At 46.7% G+C, this 19,904-nt stretch overlaps 2 protein-coding genes across 6 annotated transcripts in view; one reads left to right on the top strand and one right to left on the bottom strand.

Annotated features, from left to right (window-relative positions):
• PDE9A (phosphodiesterase 9A) overlaps window positions 1-13,677 on the top strand; it is a 186,159-nt gene extending 172,482 nt beyond the window's left edge. The window contains exons 7-13 of one of the 3 annotated variants that reach the window (XM_088463368.1): window positions 627-783; window positions 860-970; window positions 1,121-1,225; window positions 4,836-4,964; window positions 8,335-8,466; window positions 10,623-10,700; window positions 13,290-13,677. In XM_088463368.1, coding sequence (XP_088319494.1) covers window positions 627-783; window positions 860-970; window positions 1,121-1,225; window positions 4,836-4,964; window positions 8,335-8,466; window positions 10,623-10,700; window positions 13,290-13,310 — 733 coding nt within the window. In that variant the 3' untranslated portion in view covers window positions 13,311-13,677. The remainder of the gene's footprint in view (window positions 1-626; window positions 784-859; window positions 971-1,120; window positions 1,226-4,835; window positions 4,965-8,334; window positions 8,467-10,622; window positions 10,701-13,289) is intronic. The other 2 variants (XM_088463369.1, XM_088463370.1) reach the window with 2 other exon arrangements.
• The window catches only part of WDR4 (WDR4 tRNA N7-guanosine methyltransferase non-catalytic subunit), an 82,329-nt gene continuing 75,941 nt past the window's right edge, over window positions 13,517-19,904 (bottom strand). For all 3 annotated transcript variants that reach the window (XM_088463365.1, XM_088463367.1, XM_088463366.1), the window contains exon 12: window positions 13,517-14,101. In XM_088463365.1, coding sequence (XP_088319491.1) covers window positions 13,944-14,101 — 158 coding nt within the window. In that variant the 3' untranslated portion in view covers window positions 13,517-13,943. The remainder of the gene's footprint in view (window positions 14,102-19,904) is intronic.

Below are 19,904 nucleotides of genomic sequence, written 5' to 3'. Positions count from 1 at the left end.
TACATTCGCCCACACCTGTACACTATACACACTACATTCGCCCACACCTGTACACTACCCCCACACACCACACTCCCCCACACCTGTACACTATACACACCACATTCCCCCACACCTGTACACTATACACACTACATTCACCCACACCTGTACACTATACACACTACATTCGCCCACACCTGTACACTATACACACTACATTCGCCCACACCTGTACACTATACACACTACATTCGCCCACACCTGTACACTATACACACTACATTCGCCCACACCTGTACACTATACACACTACATTCGCCCACACCTGTACACTATACACACTACATTCGCCCACACCTGTACACTACCCCCACACACCACACTCCCCCACACCTGTACACTACCCCCACACTCCCCCACACCTGTACACTATACACACCACATTCCCCCACACCGGTGCAGTATACACAAGCGTTGGCCCTGCTATTCTCTGCTCCAAGTCTCTAGGAAAGAGAAGGAGGAAGCACAAAGTGCAGGTAAATTGTATAAAGAGGTAAAAGTGAGGTTATTGTCCATTAAAGATGGAAGCTGGTAACCTCCCATTGAAGAACATGGGGGGTGTTTGTCATGTAATCTGTGCTCAGTTACCAGGTTAATGCTCGCACAGAATTAGCTCGCCGATACCAGAACAAGTCACCGCTAGAGAACCATCACTGCGCAATCGCCATGCAGATCCTGCGCCATCCGCAGAGTAATATATTCAGCCGTACGGATCCAGAGGAGGCCAGAGAGATACTAGAGGTAAATATGGATATTTCATGGGACCCCAGAGTTTCTCTGATTCAGTGTGTGGAGTAATGTCTATTTCTGCTCCTAGGGAATTGCTGAGTTAATCTTGGCCACAGATATGATCCATCACAGCAGCGTCCTACAATCACTGCGAGGTCTCCAATGCTTCAGTTCTGCTAATAAAGGACATGTGACCTTGGTGAGAATGAGCAATGAATAAAATGACCTGTACCTATAAATGTGACCCCTGACCTGTGCCTATAAATGTGACCCCTGACCCCAGCTACTATCCCGTATGACCCCTGCTCTCCTGTATACACTGCTCACATTCAGGCTGTGTGTTTGGCAGGTGAAGAAAGCCCTCATTAAATTATGTGACATCTCTAACAAGGCTCGTCCCGCGGCACAGGCAGAAATCTGGGCAGATGCGTTAATGGAGGAATATTTCCAGCAGGTTGGGCCGATCCTTTGTTCTGTGCTCCCGATATACTTTATAGTCTAACAACAATTGTTTTATTAATGGATAAAATAGATCTGAACATTACGTATCTAACGATGAAATGTAGAAACAATCATCTTAGTGCCTAGAAAGCAAATTAGTATAAAAGTCACATAATGCTAAACAATAAACGTAGAACTGATCTCCTGCTCCGCTCACCAACCTAAGCTGCCAATGTACCTGCTGGGCCTGAAAGATGGGCGTGGCTTTGCTGCGTGCCCGTGAGAGTTACAGCTGGGCTGGCCCAGGCTCTCTGACAGAGTTTAGACACCATGGTTACAAGTGCGGCATCTGTGAGATAGTGCACCCGAAATAGCGGGACTGTCCCACCTAAGTCTGGTACATACAGTGTGTGACTGCGGGTGTATCTGTATGTGTAATGCTACGTTACAGTGTCACAGCCGCTGCAGCATGCCTATATTCTGTGTGTGACTGCGGGTGTATCTGTATGTGTAATGCTACGTTAGTGTCACAGCAGCTGCAGCATGTCTATATTCTGTGTGTGACTGCGGGTGTATCTGTATGTGTAATGCTACGTTACAGTGTCACAGAATATAGGCATGCTGCAGCCGCTGTGACACTGTAACGTAGCATTACACATACAGATACAGCCGCAGTCACACACACAGAATATAGACATGCTGCAGCCGCTGTGACATTGTAACGTAGCATTACACATACAGATACACCCGCAGTCACACACAGAATATAGACATGCTGCAGCCGCTGTGACACTGTAACGTAGCATTACACATACAGATACAGCCGCAGTCACACACACAGAATATAGACATGCTGCAGCCGCTGTGACATTGTAACGTAGCATTACACATACAGATACACCCGCAGTCACACACAGAATATAGACATGCTGCAGCCGCTGTGACACTGTAACGTAGCATTACACATACAGATACAGCCGCAGTCACACACACAGAATATAGACATGCTGCAGCTGCTGTGACATTGTAACGTAGCATTACACATACAGATACACCCGCAGTCACACACAGAATATAGACATGTTGAATGTAGTAATTTAATCAGCAGAAGCTGCTTGTGTGTCCCATTTGCATAGCTGTGCACCCAATATTTCAGGGTAGCCCCCAAGAAGGCTATTTATAAGGGGGATATCCCATTAATTTTATTTGTTATATATGTATTTAGGGTTAGTCGCTGAGCACCATATAGAGGCACTGTGGGACATACCCATTGTGCTCATATACCCATTGTGAGGGGTGCGCTGGCACTGATAACTTGGATGGCCATTGACCATCCATTGATGCAAGAGAAAGCAGTAATGTTCCCCAGTACAGGGGGCATGGTACATGGCTCCACCCACCAGTGTGCCCCCCAGCACTGCCCTCCTTACCACATTGGCCCGCTGAGTCCCATCCGCCACTCAGAGCTGCTGCAGTGAGGACTGACTTATGGGGACATGTGATCCGTGGGCTGCACCGTTCTCCTATGACAGGAAGCCGCAGCCTCGCACCTCACACCCCTGCAGCGCTATATATCCCCCTCCCCCTCTGTGCCGCAATCCAAAAGAAAATGTAAAATAACAAAAAAGAAAAGAAAAAAAAGCCTCTGCCCAATTCTGGGAATCAGCCCCTTAGTGCCTCCGGCCTCAGTCATGGAGCCTCCGGCCTCAGTCATGGAGTGAGAGCAGCTGCAGATGTAGCCCCATTACTACTGACCACCATGACGTGACCAGACTGGTCCACCACAGGCTCTCATCTCCTCACTGACTCCTGCTGTCCTGCTGTGTGGGGGGCGCCTGGTCTCCTCATGGGCTATAGTCATGTATTACTGGAAGATTTCCACAGAGGGGGCTCTGAATGTGACACTGACTAAATCCACAGGGGGGCTCTGAATGTGACACTGACTAAACCCACAGGGGGGCTCTGATTGTGACGCTGAACCCACAGGGGGGCTCTGAATGTGACACTGACTGAACCCACAGAGGGGGCTCTGAATGTGACGCTGAACCCACAGAGGGGGCTCTGAATGTGACACTGACTAAATCCACAGGGGGGCTCTGAATGTGACACTGACTAAACCCACAGGGGGGCTCTGAATGTGACACTGACTGAACCCACAGAGGGGGCTCTGAATGTGACGCTGAACCCACAGAGGGGGCTCTGAATGTGACGCTGAACCCACAGAGGGGGCTCTGAATGTGACACTGACTAAATCCACAGGGGGGCTCTGAATGTGACACTGACTAAACCCACAGGGGGGCTCTGATTGTGACGCTGAACCCACAGAGGGGGCTCTGAATGTGACACTGACTGAACCCACAGAGGGGGCTCTGAATGTGACGCTGAACCCACAGAGGGGGCTCTGAATGTGACACTGACTAAATCCACAGGGGGGCTCTGAATGTGACACTGACTAAACCCACAGGGGGGCTCTGAATGTGACACTGACTGAACCAACAGGGGGGCTCTGAATGTGACACTGACTGAACCAACAGGGGGGCTCTGAATGTGACACTGACTGAACCCACAGGGGGGCTCTGAATGTGACACTGACTGAACTCACAGGGGGGCACTGAATGTAACACTGACTGAACCCACAGGGGGGGGGGGGCTCTGAATGTGACACTGAACCCACAGGGGGGGGGGGCTCTGAATGTGACACTGACTGAACCAACAGGGGGGCTCTGAATGTGACACTGACTGAACCCACAGGGGGGCTCTGAATGTGACACTGACTGAACTCACAGGGGGGCACTGAATGTAACACTGACTGAACCCACAGGGGGGGGGGGCTCTGAATGTGACACTGAACCCACAGGGGGGGGGGCTCTGAATGTGACACTGAACCCACAGGGGGGCTCTGAATGTGACACTGACTGAACTCACAGGGGGGCACTGAATGTGACACTGACTGAACTCACAGGGGGGCACTGAATGTAACACTGACTGAACCCACAGGGGGGGGGGGGGCTCTGAATGTGACACTGAACCCACAGGGGGGGGGGGCACTGAATGTAACACTGACTGAACCCACAGGGGGGGGGGGGGCTCTGAATGTGACACTGAACCCACAGGGGGGGGGGGGGGCACTGAATGTAACACTGACTGAACCCACAGGGGGGGCTCTGAATGTGATACTGAACCCACAGAGGGGGCTCTGAATGTGACACTGAACCCACAGGGGGGCTCTGAATGTGACACTGAACCCACAGGGGGGCTCTGAATGTGACACTGACTGAACCCACAGGGGGGGGGGGGCTCTGAATGTGACACTGAACCCACAGGGGGGGGGCTCTGAATGTGACACTGAACCCACATGGGGGGGGCTCTGAATGTGACACAGCCACCACAGGGCCCGAGTCCTTCAGCCCCCCTGTGGGTTCAATGACTGCCTTACACTACGGATATACATCACAAGCCCATCATGGAATGGTTGCTGAGCAGATGAAGTGAGGCGATGGTTACACTGCGCTGAGGCGATGGTTACACTGCGCTGAGGCGATGGTCATACTGGGGGGGGGGGATTAGAGTTACTTCCAACAATGGAAACGGGACAAAACGCTGTTCTCTTATTCTTCCCGCAGAGTGACCGGGAGAAGGCGGAGGGTCTCCCAGTCACCCCCTTCATGGATCGGGACACAGTGATCAAATCAGAATCTCAGATATCATTCATCAGCTTCCTGCTGCTTCCCCTGTGTGATTCCCTGTGTGAGGTACATACTAACCTCACTCCTCACAGCATACACATAGGAGAAGTGCTACTGAGCAATTATACATACAGCATAGGGACAGTTACACCCAGCGTACACACAGGAGAAGTGCTACTGAGCAATTATACATACAGCATAGGAACAGTTACACCCAGCGTACACACAGGAGAAGTGCTACTGAGCAATTATACATACAGCATAGGGACAGTTACACCCAGCGTACACACAGGAGAAGTGCTACTGAGCAATTATACATACAGCATAGGGACAGTTACACCCAGCGTACACACAGGAGAAGTGCTACTGAGCAATTATACAGAATGATGTAGATGCTGGTTCAGTATATTTTGACAATAACTTGTGTGAGAGTAATGTCCAACAGTAACAGCTATAAGCGCTGTAATATACACAGTTACAGTAACAGCTATAAGCGCTGTAATATACACAGTTACAGTAACAGCTATAAGCGCTGTAATATACACAGTTACAGTAACAGCTATAAGCGCTGTAATACACAGTTACAGTAACAGCTATAAGCGCTGTAATATATACACAGTTACAGTAACAGCTATAAGCGCTGTAATATACACAGTTACAGTAACAGCTATAAGCGCTGTAATATACACAGTTACAGTAACAGCTACAAGTGCTGTAATATATACACAGTTACAGTAACAGCTATAAGTGCTGTAATACACAGTTACAGTAACAGCTATAAGCGCTGTAATATACACAGTTACAGTAACAGCTATAAGCGCTGTAATATACAGTTACAGTAACAGCTATAAGTGCTGTAATATACACAGTTACAGTAACAGCTACAAGTGCTGTAATATACACAGTTACAGTAACAGCTACAAGTGCTGTAATACACAGTTACAGTAACAGCTATAAGTGCTGTAATATACACAGTTACAGTAACAGCTATAAGTGCTGTAATACACAGTTACAGTAACAGCTATAAGCGCTGTAATACACACAGTAACAGCTATAAGCGCTGTAATACACAGTTACAGTAACAGCTATAAGTGCTGTAATATACACAGTTACAGTAACAGCTATAAGTGCTGTAATACACAGTTACAGTAACAGCTATAAGTGCTGTAATATACACACAGTAACAGCTATAAGCGCTGTAATATACAGTTACAGTAACAGCTATAAGCGCTGTAATATATACACAGTTACAGTAACAGCTATAAGTGCTGTAATATACACAGTTACAGTAACAGCTATAAGTGCTGTAATACACACAGTTACAGTAACAGCTATAAGCGCTGTAATACACACAGTTACAGTAACAGCTATAAGCGCTGTAATACACAGTTACAGTAACAGCTATAAGTGCTGTAATACACACAGTTACAGTAACAGCTATAAGTGCTGTAATATACACAGTTACAGTAACAGCTATAAGCGCTGTAATACACACAGTTACAGTAACAGCTATAAGTGCTGTAATATACACAGCTATAAGTGCTGTAATATACACACAGTAACAGCTGTAAGCGCTGTAATACACAGTTACAGTAACAGCTATAAGTGCTGTAATATACACAGTTACAGTAACAGCTACAAGTGCTGTAATATACACAGTTACAGTAATACCCATTAGTAGCAATCCGGGCCTGCGGGCCGCTACGGGTTTTCTGATTGCCTGGCTTGGTTCCTCCTCTGACGTTATCCTGCGTACTGCCTGATGCCATAAATGGTGATGATGATACTTCCATACATGTAATCAGTGTTGGTTAAAAGGCCAGCGGCAGACGTTATAGTAAACAGTGAAGAGTAATGGCAGCAACACACCCGGCCGTGTAGGAACTGCTGCCGCCTGCTACGCGTTCCTCCTATACATGTCCTGTCGGCTTTGCTATATTTTGATGACGTTATCCATATCAAAAAAACAATGTCGACTTGCAGCATGTCGACACTGACAAACTATATGGGCATTAGAGGAGGAGATCTGAATACCACCTTATTACGTAAAGAAACAGAATGGATCTTCAAAGTGGGCACACTCATTCCGGGAGGCTTAATGAGTATAATAGTTACAGTGCCTTTCTATAGATTAGATCTCAATAAGTAGTTTGTCCTTTCTCATTGAATAATATCTTTGTATATTTTATGGATTCTTTCCCTTGTTTTATTCCTTATTTACTACAATATTACTAACAGTGTATGTACTTATCACGCGTATAAATATGTTTCTACCTATATGTCACGATAATATAATTATTATTTTTCACTAGACATCCTGATGGTTACTTTTTCTTGGATATCACTTCTTTTTCGCATCACAATATCACATGTCATATTTTGGTCATATTAAATAAAAAATGTTTTCACTTTCATTTATTATTTATGGTAATTTACTACAGCAATAACGCGTAAGCTGCAGGAGTTTTTATATACACATAACTGTTATACAGTAGTTTTTAATAAGTAGTTTCAGTCCTTTTTTCATTAATGTATATTTCTTTTGAATTTTTTCCCTAATACTATTCCTTATTTACTACAATATTATATTAGCAGTGTATGTACTTACCATACATATATTATTGTGACATATAGGTAGAAACATATTTTTTATATAACTATTTTATAGGATATCACTTCTTTTTAGCATCACATGACATTTTATTCACAATATTTTTTCACTTTCACTTATTAATTATGGTAATTTACTATAGTAATTATGCATATGCTGCATAATAAGTTTTTCACATACACACACAACACTGTCATACTTTTTCTAGCACCAGTATCATCTTAGTATATTTTTCCTTTTCCTTCTATTTCTTTTCCTTTTATTTCATTCTTTCTTTTGTTGTATTCTTCATGGAGCACAGCACATATTGGTGATAGGTAGGATCAAACAATATAATTATATATATATGGAATTATGATTATTTTTTGGTTAGATTTTGATTAAGTATGTAATGGCAGTAGTTATGTGTAAGTATATTATTTTAAGTCTAATCTCAAATTATCAGTAGTTTAAGAATTATTTATTAAGAATTAATTTAGTCACACAATGGTAGAATATACGCCATTTAGATATTATCATATTTTAATAATTTACACTGTTAGAATCTATTAATTTATTGAATATGTTATAATTATGTTATTAGTTTATTCCATCTAAAAATGAATAATTTTATTACCTTAATACAAGGTCTTTATATATTATGTTGCAACAATAACATGAATGTTGCCAAATGTTACTTTTCAAAGCACAGGGAAGCCGTCAATAGAGAAGGTTTTCTGCTCCAATAATGAAAGTAAGAACAAGATGCGGCTTCTATTGGTTGTAAGAACTGTCCCTCATGGCCAATTAGTGGATGATTGGCGATTCTATTCCTTTTATACCCAGGCCTTTCAGGTACTGTCATCACACCATTTCCTCCGTGAACAAGCCAGCACGGCGAAACGCACGTCGGAGCAGGGAGCAGTAAGGCAGCATCGGGTGCCTATGGTTCTATCACACGGCACAACGCTCCATCAGGTTTTTTATCCCCGGGGATTTCTCCATACCACTGCTTCTTATGATCTATATTAAATGACCCAGTCAGATCCTCCCCATCAGGGTACTGGGTATATTTATCATGATAGAGGTCACTTGTGGTCATTCGCTTACAAGCTGATTTTTGCCCTATGGTTATTTCGCTTACAGGTTGATTTTTGCCCTATGATGTATCTCATACTATTATCCATATAGACAAGTTTGCTTGCCCATTTTTTTATATTGTAGTGGCATTGATCGGTTTAAATTATGTGTAGTCACTTCTCTTATTGACATGTTTATCTCCAGCGCTTTCTATTATATCAGATGTAACTATCTATGCGGATATCATCTGATTCGTCACTTATTACATAGTGAAAAATGTATATGCGTTAGAATATCCATATACTATGCTGGTATTAAAAGGACATATATAATTTACACTAATCCACCTTTTTGTTTATATCCATTAAAACATTTCCTGTTAAACAGTATAATTGTCACAATGATCCTCTAATAGGCAGAACATGTGTTAGCAGCTATATGCTGTCCAAACAGAGATACAAGTAGGATATAAGTGTAGAGGTCACTTGCGGTTATATTCTGACACAACTGATTTTTGTAATATGCTGTATCCTATTTAATTATTCACTTAAACACGTTTTTTATGCAACTATTCATTTTTTTGTGGCAGCATAGATGTATTTAAATACATGCAGTCACTCCATTTTCTGACAAGCTGGCTCTATTACTAAATGTTATATCAGATGTAATTGTCTGTACGGAAATTATCTGATTTACTACGTTTCATATAGTGACAACTTAGATGTGTCCTAATAGCAATATATTATACTGCAATATAAAGGACACAATTTATGTGAATGGAGTTTATTGCCTGTTTTCATCATTAAAAGTGTTATAGTTGTATTTTCATTGATACAGAATTTCAATTAGGATAGATATAGTGACTGAGTGATTAGATTTGTTATCATATCATTATAATTTATGTTTATAGTCACTTCTCTATCCCTCTATTAACTGACGGCTATCTCAAGTTAAGTAGTTCTCTCATTAGGGGTCCGATTCTGCACAGTAAAGAGCCCTAACAGCAGAAATGAACACTTGAGTAACACTGCGGTTATACTGTTGTTTCTAAGGGCAACCTGCCTTTCCAGCAATCTCTCACTCCTCATAGATAGGCCGTGGTCCAAGTGAGGAGAAGTAGAATGAGGTTTGGCAGCTCCTATGCCCGGACTTTCCTATTCTAAATTAAAGACACATTTATGCTATAGATTAGGGGATAAACCGATGTTTGTATAATTATATTACTTAAGCTTGATTCTAATTGCATTTTATTATCTGTATATTTCGCAATCTTTTGATATATAGGAGGGTGTTTGAATTTTACTATTATTGTGCATATATATATTTTTTTGTATATACCTACTAACTAATTATTTAGGATTTCTAGGATTCAAAGTGTATTAGACTAGTAGTAATTTTTGTGACATTTTTGTGAGTGTTTTGTACAACAGCGAGTCTAATTATATTAATTATTTATATTAAAAGTTATGTTTTATTATACATAAGATTTACCAAGAATTTAGAGTGCTCACCAATCAGACAGATCTTTTTTTCTCTTCTTTCAAATTGCTTATGTACCTTAACTCTAGTGAGGACCATCGCTACCTGATACTTCATATACATTGACATTGATATAAATAATTTTGGGAATAGTGGTACAAATACTTATACCTCAATTTAAATTGCCTGTGCAACGTTTTTTCCAATCTTCCTTTTGTTTGACACTGACAAAATCTCAAGATTAGAATTTTGTGGATATTTTCAACATTTTAAACTCTGACGTCCGATTACACGTTACTATAGGCGACGTCCGATTACACGTTACTATAGGCGACGTCCGATTACACGTTACTATAGGCGACGTCCGATTACTATAGGTGACGTCTGATGACACATTGTAATGACTTAGAAATAATAAGATATAACATTGTGGCGTTGCCCTTATGGCTGATGACACAGAGTAGGCGATTGGCACCTGGAATGAGGAGGCGGCAGAAAGACTGAGCATGACAGAGTATTACCCCATGCTGCCCCCATACACTGCTATCAGGGAGGTAACTGTCTGTCTCTCTTAGATCTTTCCTCCGATGAGTCCGTTGCTGCTGGAACCCCTGAGAGAGGCCAAACTGCGATATGAGGGGCAAATGGGGCAGGTAAGGGGTCATTAAAGGAATATTCTCAGATACATTTGAATTATTGACATTAAACTAATCTTTGGAATATTCACTTCGCGCCGCGTTTGTCTGCTGGTATTTGCGCAGCGTTCCCCTGGTGTTCCCCCTGCACTTCTCCCTTGTGGGCTACATCTTAAGTGTAAAACGCGCTGCAACAGACCGCCCCCCCAACCGCAACACGACCGCCCCCCCAAACGCAACACGACCGCCCCCCCCCCCCCCCAAACGCAACGCCAGTGGTCACATGAATAGGATAGGCTACATAGCAGTCTGTGCACAGGGCACACAGGGACATTGGTGAGATAGGTGTGGCACCATGTGTGTGGCTGGTAAGGGGTGGGGGGAGAGGGGCTATTGGCCCACGGTGTGACATTGGTGTGAGTGGTGGGTGAACGCGCTCCTACCAGTCTGAGTAGCACTGCTGTATAAGGAGGGGGCTGTACACACTAATAGTAATGACAGGTGCCATCATGCTCAGATTATAAAGTAACAGACAGAAAACAGAGTTGCAGATGCACTATGCGATTATTACTGTTCACATTTACATTTATTAAATATAATATCAGGGGTAGTTTGCATATCAGTGGCCAATGATACGGGCCTGCCCACCAGCGTCATGGTCACCAAATTGAGCAGGTCCCTAACACTCTGGGGTTCACATCTGCGACACAGGGCACCCCTAAAGCCAGCCCAGCCAAAGACCTCCCCAGGGCATCACATGAAAAAAAAAAGGGTAACAGTGACGTGTTATTAGCTCCTCTTACACACCTGATACTATATAACACTTATTAGCTCCTCTTACACACCTGATACTATATAAGTGTTAAAATAATAATAAAAGGTAAAATATGTTTGAAAAAAAAAACATGAATAATAAACAAACATGAAGGTGATATACAAAGTGACTGTGGTGATGCCATGAAGAGGTCCACCCAGAACAGCTCAGGGGGCCCCACGCCCAAACGTCCCTGCTTAAAAACATATGAGGGGGTGGGGTGCAAATCTAGACTGGAGGAATCTCAGAACCTATATGTGTGTATAAATACACATAATATAGGGTATAGGGAGGGGCCCCAGACTGCACACCCTAATAGTAATGACAGGTGCCATCATGTATAGGGAGGGGCCCCAGACTGCACACCCTAATAGTAATGACAGGTGCCATCATGAATAGGGAGGGGCCCCAGACTGCACACCCTAATAGTAATGACAGGTGCCATCATGTATAGGGAGGGGCCCCAAACACACTGCTCCATGCAGGACATTATTCCTACACCCATTGGTCAGCGGGCATGGAGGTATTGGCACCAGGGCTGGTTATGCTCAGGAAGGGGTCCTACACATACCCCTGCGGAACGGGCTGACACCATGCTGTGGGACCCACTCACTGCAAGTAACCCCCTCTATGGTTCCTCCAACCCAGGGCGGCAAAGCCCAATGACATCAGGATAGAGACCACATACTGAGGGATAGTCTCCCCCGTCCTGTTACACTGAGATGGTAATCACATACTGAGGGATAGTCTCCCCCGTCCTGTTACACTGAGATGATAATCAGTAATCACATACTGAGGGATAGTCTCCCCCCCCGTCCTGTTACACTGAGATGGTAATCAGTAATCACATACTGAGGGATAGTCTCCCCCCGTCCTGTTACACTGAGATAGTAATCAGTTATCACAAACTGAGGGATAGTCTCCCCCCGTCCTGTTACACTGAGATGATAATCACATACTGAGGGATAGTCTCCTCCCCGTCCTGTTACACTGAGATGATAATCAGTAATCACATACTGAGGGATAGTCTCCCCCCGTCCTGTTACACTGAGATGGTAATCACATACTGAGGGATAGTCTCCTCCCGTCCTGTTACACTGAGATGGTAATCAGTAATCACATACTGAGGGATAGTCTCCCCCCGTCCTGTTGCACTGAGATGGTAATCACATACTGAGGGATAGTCTCCTCCCGTCCTGTTACACTGAGATGGTAATCACATACTGAGGGATAGTCCCCCCCCCCCGTCCTGTTACACTGAGATAGTAATCAGTAATCACATACTGAGGGATAGTCTCCCCCCGTCCTGTTACACTGAGATGGTAATCAGTAATCACATACTGAGGGATAGTCTCCCCCCCGTCCTGTTACACTGAGATAGTAATCACATACTGAGGGATAGTCTCCCCCCGTCCTGTTACACTGAGATGGTAATCACATACTGAGGGATAGTCTCCTCCCGTCCTGTTACACTGAGATGATAATCACAAACTGAGGTATAGTCTCCCCCGTCCTGTTACACTGAGATGGTAATCACAAACTGAGGTATAGTCTCCCCCGTCCTGTTACTAATTACTGATTACCATCTCAGTGTATTATTAGCGTTGTAATGATAGCGACGGATTACGGTTTGGCACCATATATTGCCCGTTACACGTGCGGTTTAGCCTGAAGGATAACGGTGCCGCGTGTGGCCGTGTAATAACAGATCCCCCATCTGGTGAATCCCTGGAGCCAGCGTCTGAGGAGAATGAATGAATACACTGTGACGGACTTTGTGCTGTTTATTTCAGGCTCGGGGACAGAAGCTCTGACGTCAGATGTGAGTCTGACATGTTCTGTGGCTCCATCAATCCACTGTAAGGACGCCAGCGTACTGCAAGCTCCACATTACGGGATTATAATCGCCAAAACGTTACCATGACGCTGGAGGAGGGTCCGACACCCGGCGTAACGGGGATCCCGGCGTAGTGCGACGTATAAGCTCATGTCCCCACGCTTAATAAAAGAGAACACTGACTGCACAGAACAATGACGGAGATATATTTGCAATTTCTAGAATTTCCAAAGTTACAGAATAAATTTCGAGGTAAATTTCTCTAATTGTAGGAAAATAATAAAAGGGGCAGAATTGTGTTATATCCAAAAAATAAAAATGCAATAAAATGAGAAATACATGTATTGTACAGGTCACATCCTAGTGTCAAGAACTAATTACTTATCAGCCCACACAACAGAGTTTGTATATAAATGTCCAAAAACAAAACGGAGCATCCAGAAAACCCGTCCAGGAAATGGCGCTGCCTTGTGGCTGCTGGACACCGAGGGGGGTCTCAGAGACCTGGATTTGTGGGTCCTCTCACCAATATGGGCCACTATCATGTCATGTTCCCCTGTACCTAGTAATAAGACGGAAATCATAGCACCAACATTAGAGTGCTAGCTCTTCAGGTCTTCTGCATTTTCACTGCAGATCCAGCTTCACTTGCCGCTAATTTCCGCTTTTCAGTCTGTAGTCGCGCCTGCTTTTTCAGCAAATACGAGGACATATTATCACACACGGCCTTGTACAATGCACTGAAGGGGTTTTCCTGAGCCCCCGAGTCTGCAGAATGAAACATTATAGGAAATTCATTTATACACAGTAATATTTGCTGTATTTTCCTATCTGTATCTTACTGCTTAATAAGAATAACAGGAGATATGGTAAGGACTTACCTTTGTCATCTCAGTTTCTACGAAGTCCATAGGGTCCACAGGGTTGACCTTGGGGTATAGCTGGATCTGGATCCACGGGCACCACGCAGTTAAAGCTTTAGCTGCTCCCAGGATGCACTTGGGTCCATCCTCCTCTATACCCCGAGCCACAGGCACCTCAGTTGGTAAGCAGCCCAGGCCGGAGGAGGAGACTAAACAGAGAGAAGGAAGACTGGAACACACAAGAAACCATACTCACAGAAATGGGAGACGGAAACACCGGTGACCAGTACCACAGCCCATATGAAGCCAGGTGCGTCAGGGCGGGCGCCCTGTGGACCCTATGGACTTCGTAGAAACAGAGATAAGAAAAGGTAAGTTCTTACCATATCTCTTGTTTTCTACTTCAGGGTCCATAGGGGGTCCACAGGGTTGACCTTGGGGATGTCCCAAAGCAGTTCAATTAAGGGCGGGGAAGCTCCTGTGCAGAAAGGAAAATCATGCGCCCAAAGGATGCATCCTGAGAGGCGAAGGTGTCAAACGCATAAAACCTCAAAAACGTCTGAATGGAAGACCAGGTGGCCGCCTTACACAGCTGAACAGCGGAGGCACCACATCTAGCAGCCCAAGAGGGACCCACAGACCAAATGGAATGAGCCTTAACAGAGGCTGGAACAGGTAAACCTTCCTGTACATAGAACAAAGCCAACAGGCTAATGTTTGTTATTCGTGAGGCTTGTTTGTTGGCAGGCCAACCCCTCCTGTGAAAACCAAAGAGGACAAAACGAATCGGACCTCCTAACAGAAGCAGTCCGGTCCACATAGATTCTGAGCGCACGGACTACATCTAAGGAAGCCTCACCAGCTGAAAGATCAGGTGACTGAAAAGCTGGCACAACAAGTTCCTGATTGATGTGAAACTTAGAGATCACTTTAGGCAAACTCAGAACGAGTGCGAAGCACCGCTCTGTCCTGGTGAAAAATCAAGAAGGAGGGACTACAGTAGAGCGCCCCCAACTCTGACACCCTCCTGGTTTAAGCAATCACCAGCAGAAAAAACAGTCTTCAGTGTTAACCACTTGAGGTCAATCGACTCAAGGGGCTCAAAAGGAGGGCCCTGCAGGACCCGAAGAACCACCGCCAAATCCCACGGAGCCACTCTAGGTACAAAGGGAGGCTGGATTCTAAGAACCCCTTGGAAAAAGGTGTGTACATCAGACAGTGTAGCGATTCTACGTTGAAACCACACTGACAAAGCCGACACATGAACCTTCAGGGAAGCAAGATGTAAGCCTAGGTCAAGACCTGACTGAAGAAATGCCAGAACCCTAGAAACTCTGAACACCTGAGGATCAAAGTTTCTGGACTCACACCACTGAAAGTAAGTGTGCCACACTCTATGGTAAATCCGTGCAGAAGCGGGCTTACGCACCCTCAGCATGGTACTGATGACAGAGCCTGAAAAGCCCCGGGACCTTAAGACTGCTGTCTCAAGAGCCACTCCATCAAAGACAGCCGACCCAGATCCGGGTAAAGGCAGGGCCCCTGAGACAATAGGTCCTGACGCTGCAGAAGAAGGTACGGAGCGTCGATGGAGGCGCCCCTCAGATCGGAATACCAAGGACGTCTGGGCCATGCCGGAGCCACCAGCACGAGCATGCCGCCGTCCTGCTTGAATTTCCGCAGGACCCGAGGTAGCAGGGATATCGGAGGAAACAGATACGCCAGGTGAAACTTCCACTTCACAGACAGCACGTCTACCAGACATGCGCCTGCGTCTCTTGTCCTTGACCCGTACAGGGGCAACTTGTGATTGTGACAGGACGCCATCAAGTCCAGCTCAGGCAGCCCCATCTGTCCACGAGTAGCTGAAACACCTCTGGGTGAAGCGACCATTTCCCGGGATGCACGCTGTGACGGCTGAGGAAGTCCGCCTCCCAATCGAGGACTCCGGGTATGAAGACCGCCGAGATTGCTGGAATGTGGCACTCCGCCCAAGCAAGGATGAGAGACACCTCTGACATAGCAGCCCGACTGCGAGTTCCTCCCTGGTGGTTAATGTACGCCGCCCTGGTGGCGTTGTCGGATTGAACGTGAACCGCCCTTCCTTGAAGAGCGGTGCCGAATGACTGCAGGGCCCTGTACACCGCCCGCAGTTCCAGGATGTTGATGGGGAGAAGAGCTTCTTCCGCAGTCCACCTTTCCTTGAAGTGACAATGAGCCTGTCACTGCCCCCCAACCCCGGAGACTGGCATCTGTTGTGAGCAGGACCCAGTCCGGGATCCAAAAGGGGCGCCCCTCGACCAGATGAGCTGTCTGAAGCCACCAAGCCAAAGACTGACGAACCTCCGGGGACAACACCAGCATCAGAGTGGAACGGGTTACCTCACTGGATCCGCTCTCAGATAAAATCAGCCCCTGCAGGGATCAGGAATGGAACTGGGCAAACTCCACCATGTCGAATGCCGACACCATGGACCCCAGAACTCTCATTGCCGAATGGGCCGACAGGCGGCAACTGCTCAGGCAGCTGTGTATCCGCAGCTGTAGGGAGGAGACCTTTTCCGGAGTCAGGAAGATCCTTTGCTGACGAGAATCTAGCAGGGCTCCCAAATGAACCATCCGCTGTGATGGAATCAGGGAGGACTTTCTCCAATTTATCAACCACCCGTGCGCTTGCAGACAAGCGATCGTCAGGTGGAGATGTTGAAGCAGTACCTCTGGAGAGCTCGCCAGCAAAAGGAGGTCGTCCAGATACGGCAGCAGCTGTACATCCTGGCTCCGAAGATGTGCGGCCATGATCGCCATTACTTTGGTGAATACCCTTGGTGCCGTGGAGAGGCCAAAGGGTAACGCCCGAAACTGGTAGTGATGCTGTAGGATAGCGAACCTCAGATACCGCTGGTGTGCAGGTGCTATGGGCACATGGAGGTAGGTATCCTGGATATCCAGGGAGACCATGTAATCCCCGGGTTCCATCGTCATCCTGAATTTGGGAACTTTGAGGTATTTGTTCAGAGACATGAAATTGAGGATAGGGCGATGAGAACCATTTGGCTTCTGCACCAGAAACAGAGTAGAATAGTACCCCGTCCCACGTTGAGACTGTGGAAAGGGAACAATGACCCCTGCTTGCAGCAAGGACTCTATAGCTACCTGAATCTGTGAGGCTTTGGTCTTGTCCAGAGAAGGACTCGTGCAGAAAAACTGGTGGGGCGGACTGAGCCGAAAAGACAGGGCGTACCCTTGGGAGACTACTTCTCAAACGCAGGCATCCGTGGTGGTATTGTGCCAGCACTGGGTGAATTGGAGAAGTTGGCCTCCCACTCTGGGGTCCCCCAGAGGGAGGCCGTCCCATCAGGCAGAAGGTTTATCTTCCTGCTTGGAAGAAGGACGCCTGGCACTCCAGGCCTGCTTCTTGGGCTTAGAGGTGGCCTTGGTCGTCGATTGTCTAGGGAAGGACTTATCTTTTGCCTTACCCTGAACCCGAAAGGACCGAAAAGCAGAGCTCCTCACCTTAGCCAGCGCTAAAGGCGAAGGGAGGGAGGCCGACTTGGATTTCGCCAGGTATCTACTATTTTGTCCAAGTCTGCAGCAAACGGCAACTCTCCATTAAAAGGCAAAGCCTCCAGGCCCTTTTTAGAGTCTGCATCAGCCCTCCAGGACCCCAGCCACAAGGACCGATGAGCAGACACAGCTGCAGTCGAAACCCTAGAGGTCAGTAGACTGGCATCCAACGACGCTTCCCCAATATAGGAAGCCGCATCCCTCATCTGTCCTATTAATGCTCTCTGGATATCCGGAGCATCTTCAGGAAAGGTATCCTCCAAAGCGTTGGCCCAACTCTCGATGGCTTTAGCCACCCAGGAGATGGCCATGGACGGACGGGCCACTGCCCCAGAGAGAGAATAGACAGACTTTAAGCAAGTCTCCACTTTCCTGTCCGTGGGATCCTTCAGAGAAGAGATAGATGGCAATGGCAACGTAGCGCTTTTAATTAAGCGGGTGACATGGGAATCCACCGCCGGTGGAGTTTCCCATTTCCTGCAATCAGCCTCAGGAAAAGGATAGTTGGATGCCAACCGCTTCTGTGGTTGGAATCTCTTACTGGGCGACTGCCAGGCCCCCGCCATATGATCCGTCAATTGGTCAGAGAGGGAAAAACATTCAAAGTTACCTTAGCTTTTTTAAAATTAGGATACTTCGACCTAGGAGCCGGCGCCTCATCCTCTATTTGGAGGATAGCCCGCACCGCTCTAACCAATGCCGGCACATTAATGGAGGACTTAGTCTCCACCTCCTGGCCCATGGCATCAGAGTCAGAGCCCTCATGAATCTCTCAGTCATCTGAAGACACATCCGAGTCCGACAATTGCGCAGTCAGTGAACCCACGACATGACGCTTGGATGCCTTCGGTGACACATCACTTTGCAACATCGACTGAAACGCCGAAGATGAGGCCGCCAGACTCTGTACAGAGCTGGAGAGAATATCCACCCAAGATGGAGGAGCCGCCTGAGAAAACTCTGAAAAGGCACCAGACTGCTGCGTCACAGGGGGAGACTGAACATACACAGGCATCCCCGTATAGGGACCCACAGTCTGGGATACGGGGGGGAGACAGCAATAACTGCGGAATACTGGGAGAGCTATAGCGCTGTGTACACTGTCCTTTAGCAGGGGAGAGGTACACAGGGGGACCGGTCCATTTGTACCGCCTGTGAGATCTGCAATGTCTGCCAAAGGAAGATGGCCACCAGAGACCTCAGAGGAGGAGTGGCCGTGAGATAAGAGCAGCTCAGCGACGCCAGACCCGAGTAGAAAGGCGCGCTTAGCTGAGGGGAGGAGCTGCTAGACAGGGAAGGCTGCCTCCCCTGGCTAGCAATTAACCCCAGGGTTGCCGGTCCCGCTGCCAGCCTGTCACCCTGGTGGTCTAGCGGTCACGCAGGATATGCCTCAGAAAGGGGGAGCCCGCCGCCGCTGCTAGCGCCTCCGGTCTGTCCCCAGAGACCGGAGGCATCCGACTGCATTCTAAGTCCTCCGCGGGCCGTCGCACGCGGCAACACTCGGCTTACCTTGATCCCCGGAGCATCCGGCAGCAGTCATGGGAGTCCCCAGAGCCTGGCTAGTACAGACTCTGGGTTCCCACAATCCCCAGATCTATACTGGCGTCTCGGCGCCAGCGGGGAGTAGGAGCGGCAGCGTGGACGTCCTAAAGGACAGTCTGATGCTGCCACCCTAAACGGATCAGAAAAAATTTTTATTCTCTTTAAAGAAAAGCTTAGGGGCTGCTCCTCAGGGTGACCGACACCGGCTGGGCACCAACTAAAACTGAGGTGCCTGTGGCTCGGGGGCGGGGTATAGAGGAGGATGGACCCAAGTGCATCCTGGGAGCAGCAAAAGCTTTAACTGTGTGGTGCCCGTGGATCCAGGTCCAGCTATGGACCCTGAAGTAGAAATCATTCTAACTATGCTCACTGCCAGGACACCAGCCGCCCCTTACCCCACATTACAAGTCAGTCACTTTATAAATTAAAATAGAAATCAGAAAACACCGTCACACAATACTTCTAGCTGCAATAAGAGGCTGAAGTCGCTGTCCATATATTTTACCTCATGGTCATAGACAGCAACATTGCCGGACTATGGCAACTCGTATCTAACAACAATCATCGTACAATGTATTCCAGGCAGTCTAACCTCAACGGTG

The sequence above is a fragment of the Taudactylus pleione genome, unplaced genomic scaffold (genome assembly GCF_031769625.1).
Source record: "Taudactylus pleione unplaced genomic scaffold, aTauple2 ptg001351l, whole genome shotgun sequence".
In the NCBI taxonomy this organism is placed as follows: Eukaryota; Metazoa; Chordata; class Amphibia; order Anura; family Myobatrachidae; genus Taudactylus; species Taudactylus pleione.
Note: the sequence above shows the minus strand (reverse complement) of the source record. Positions and strands in the feature narration are given on the sequence as shown.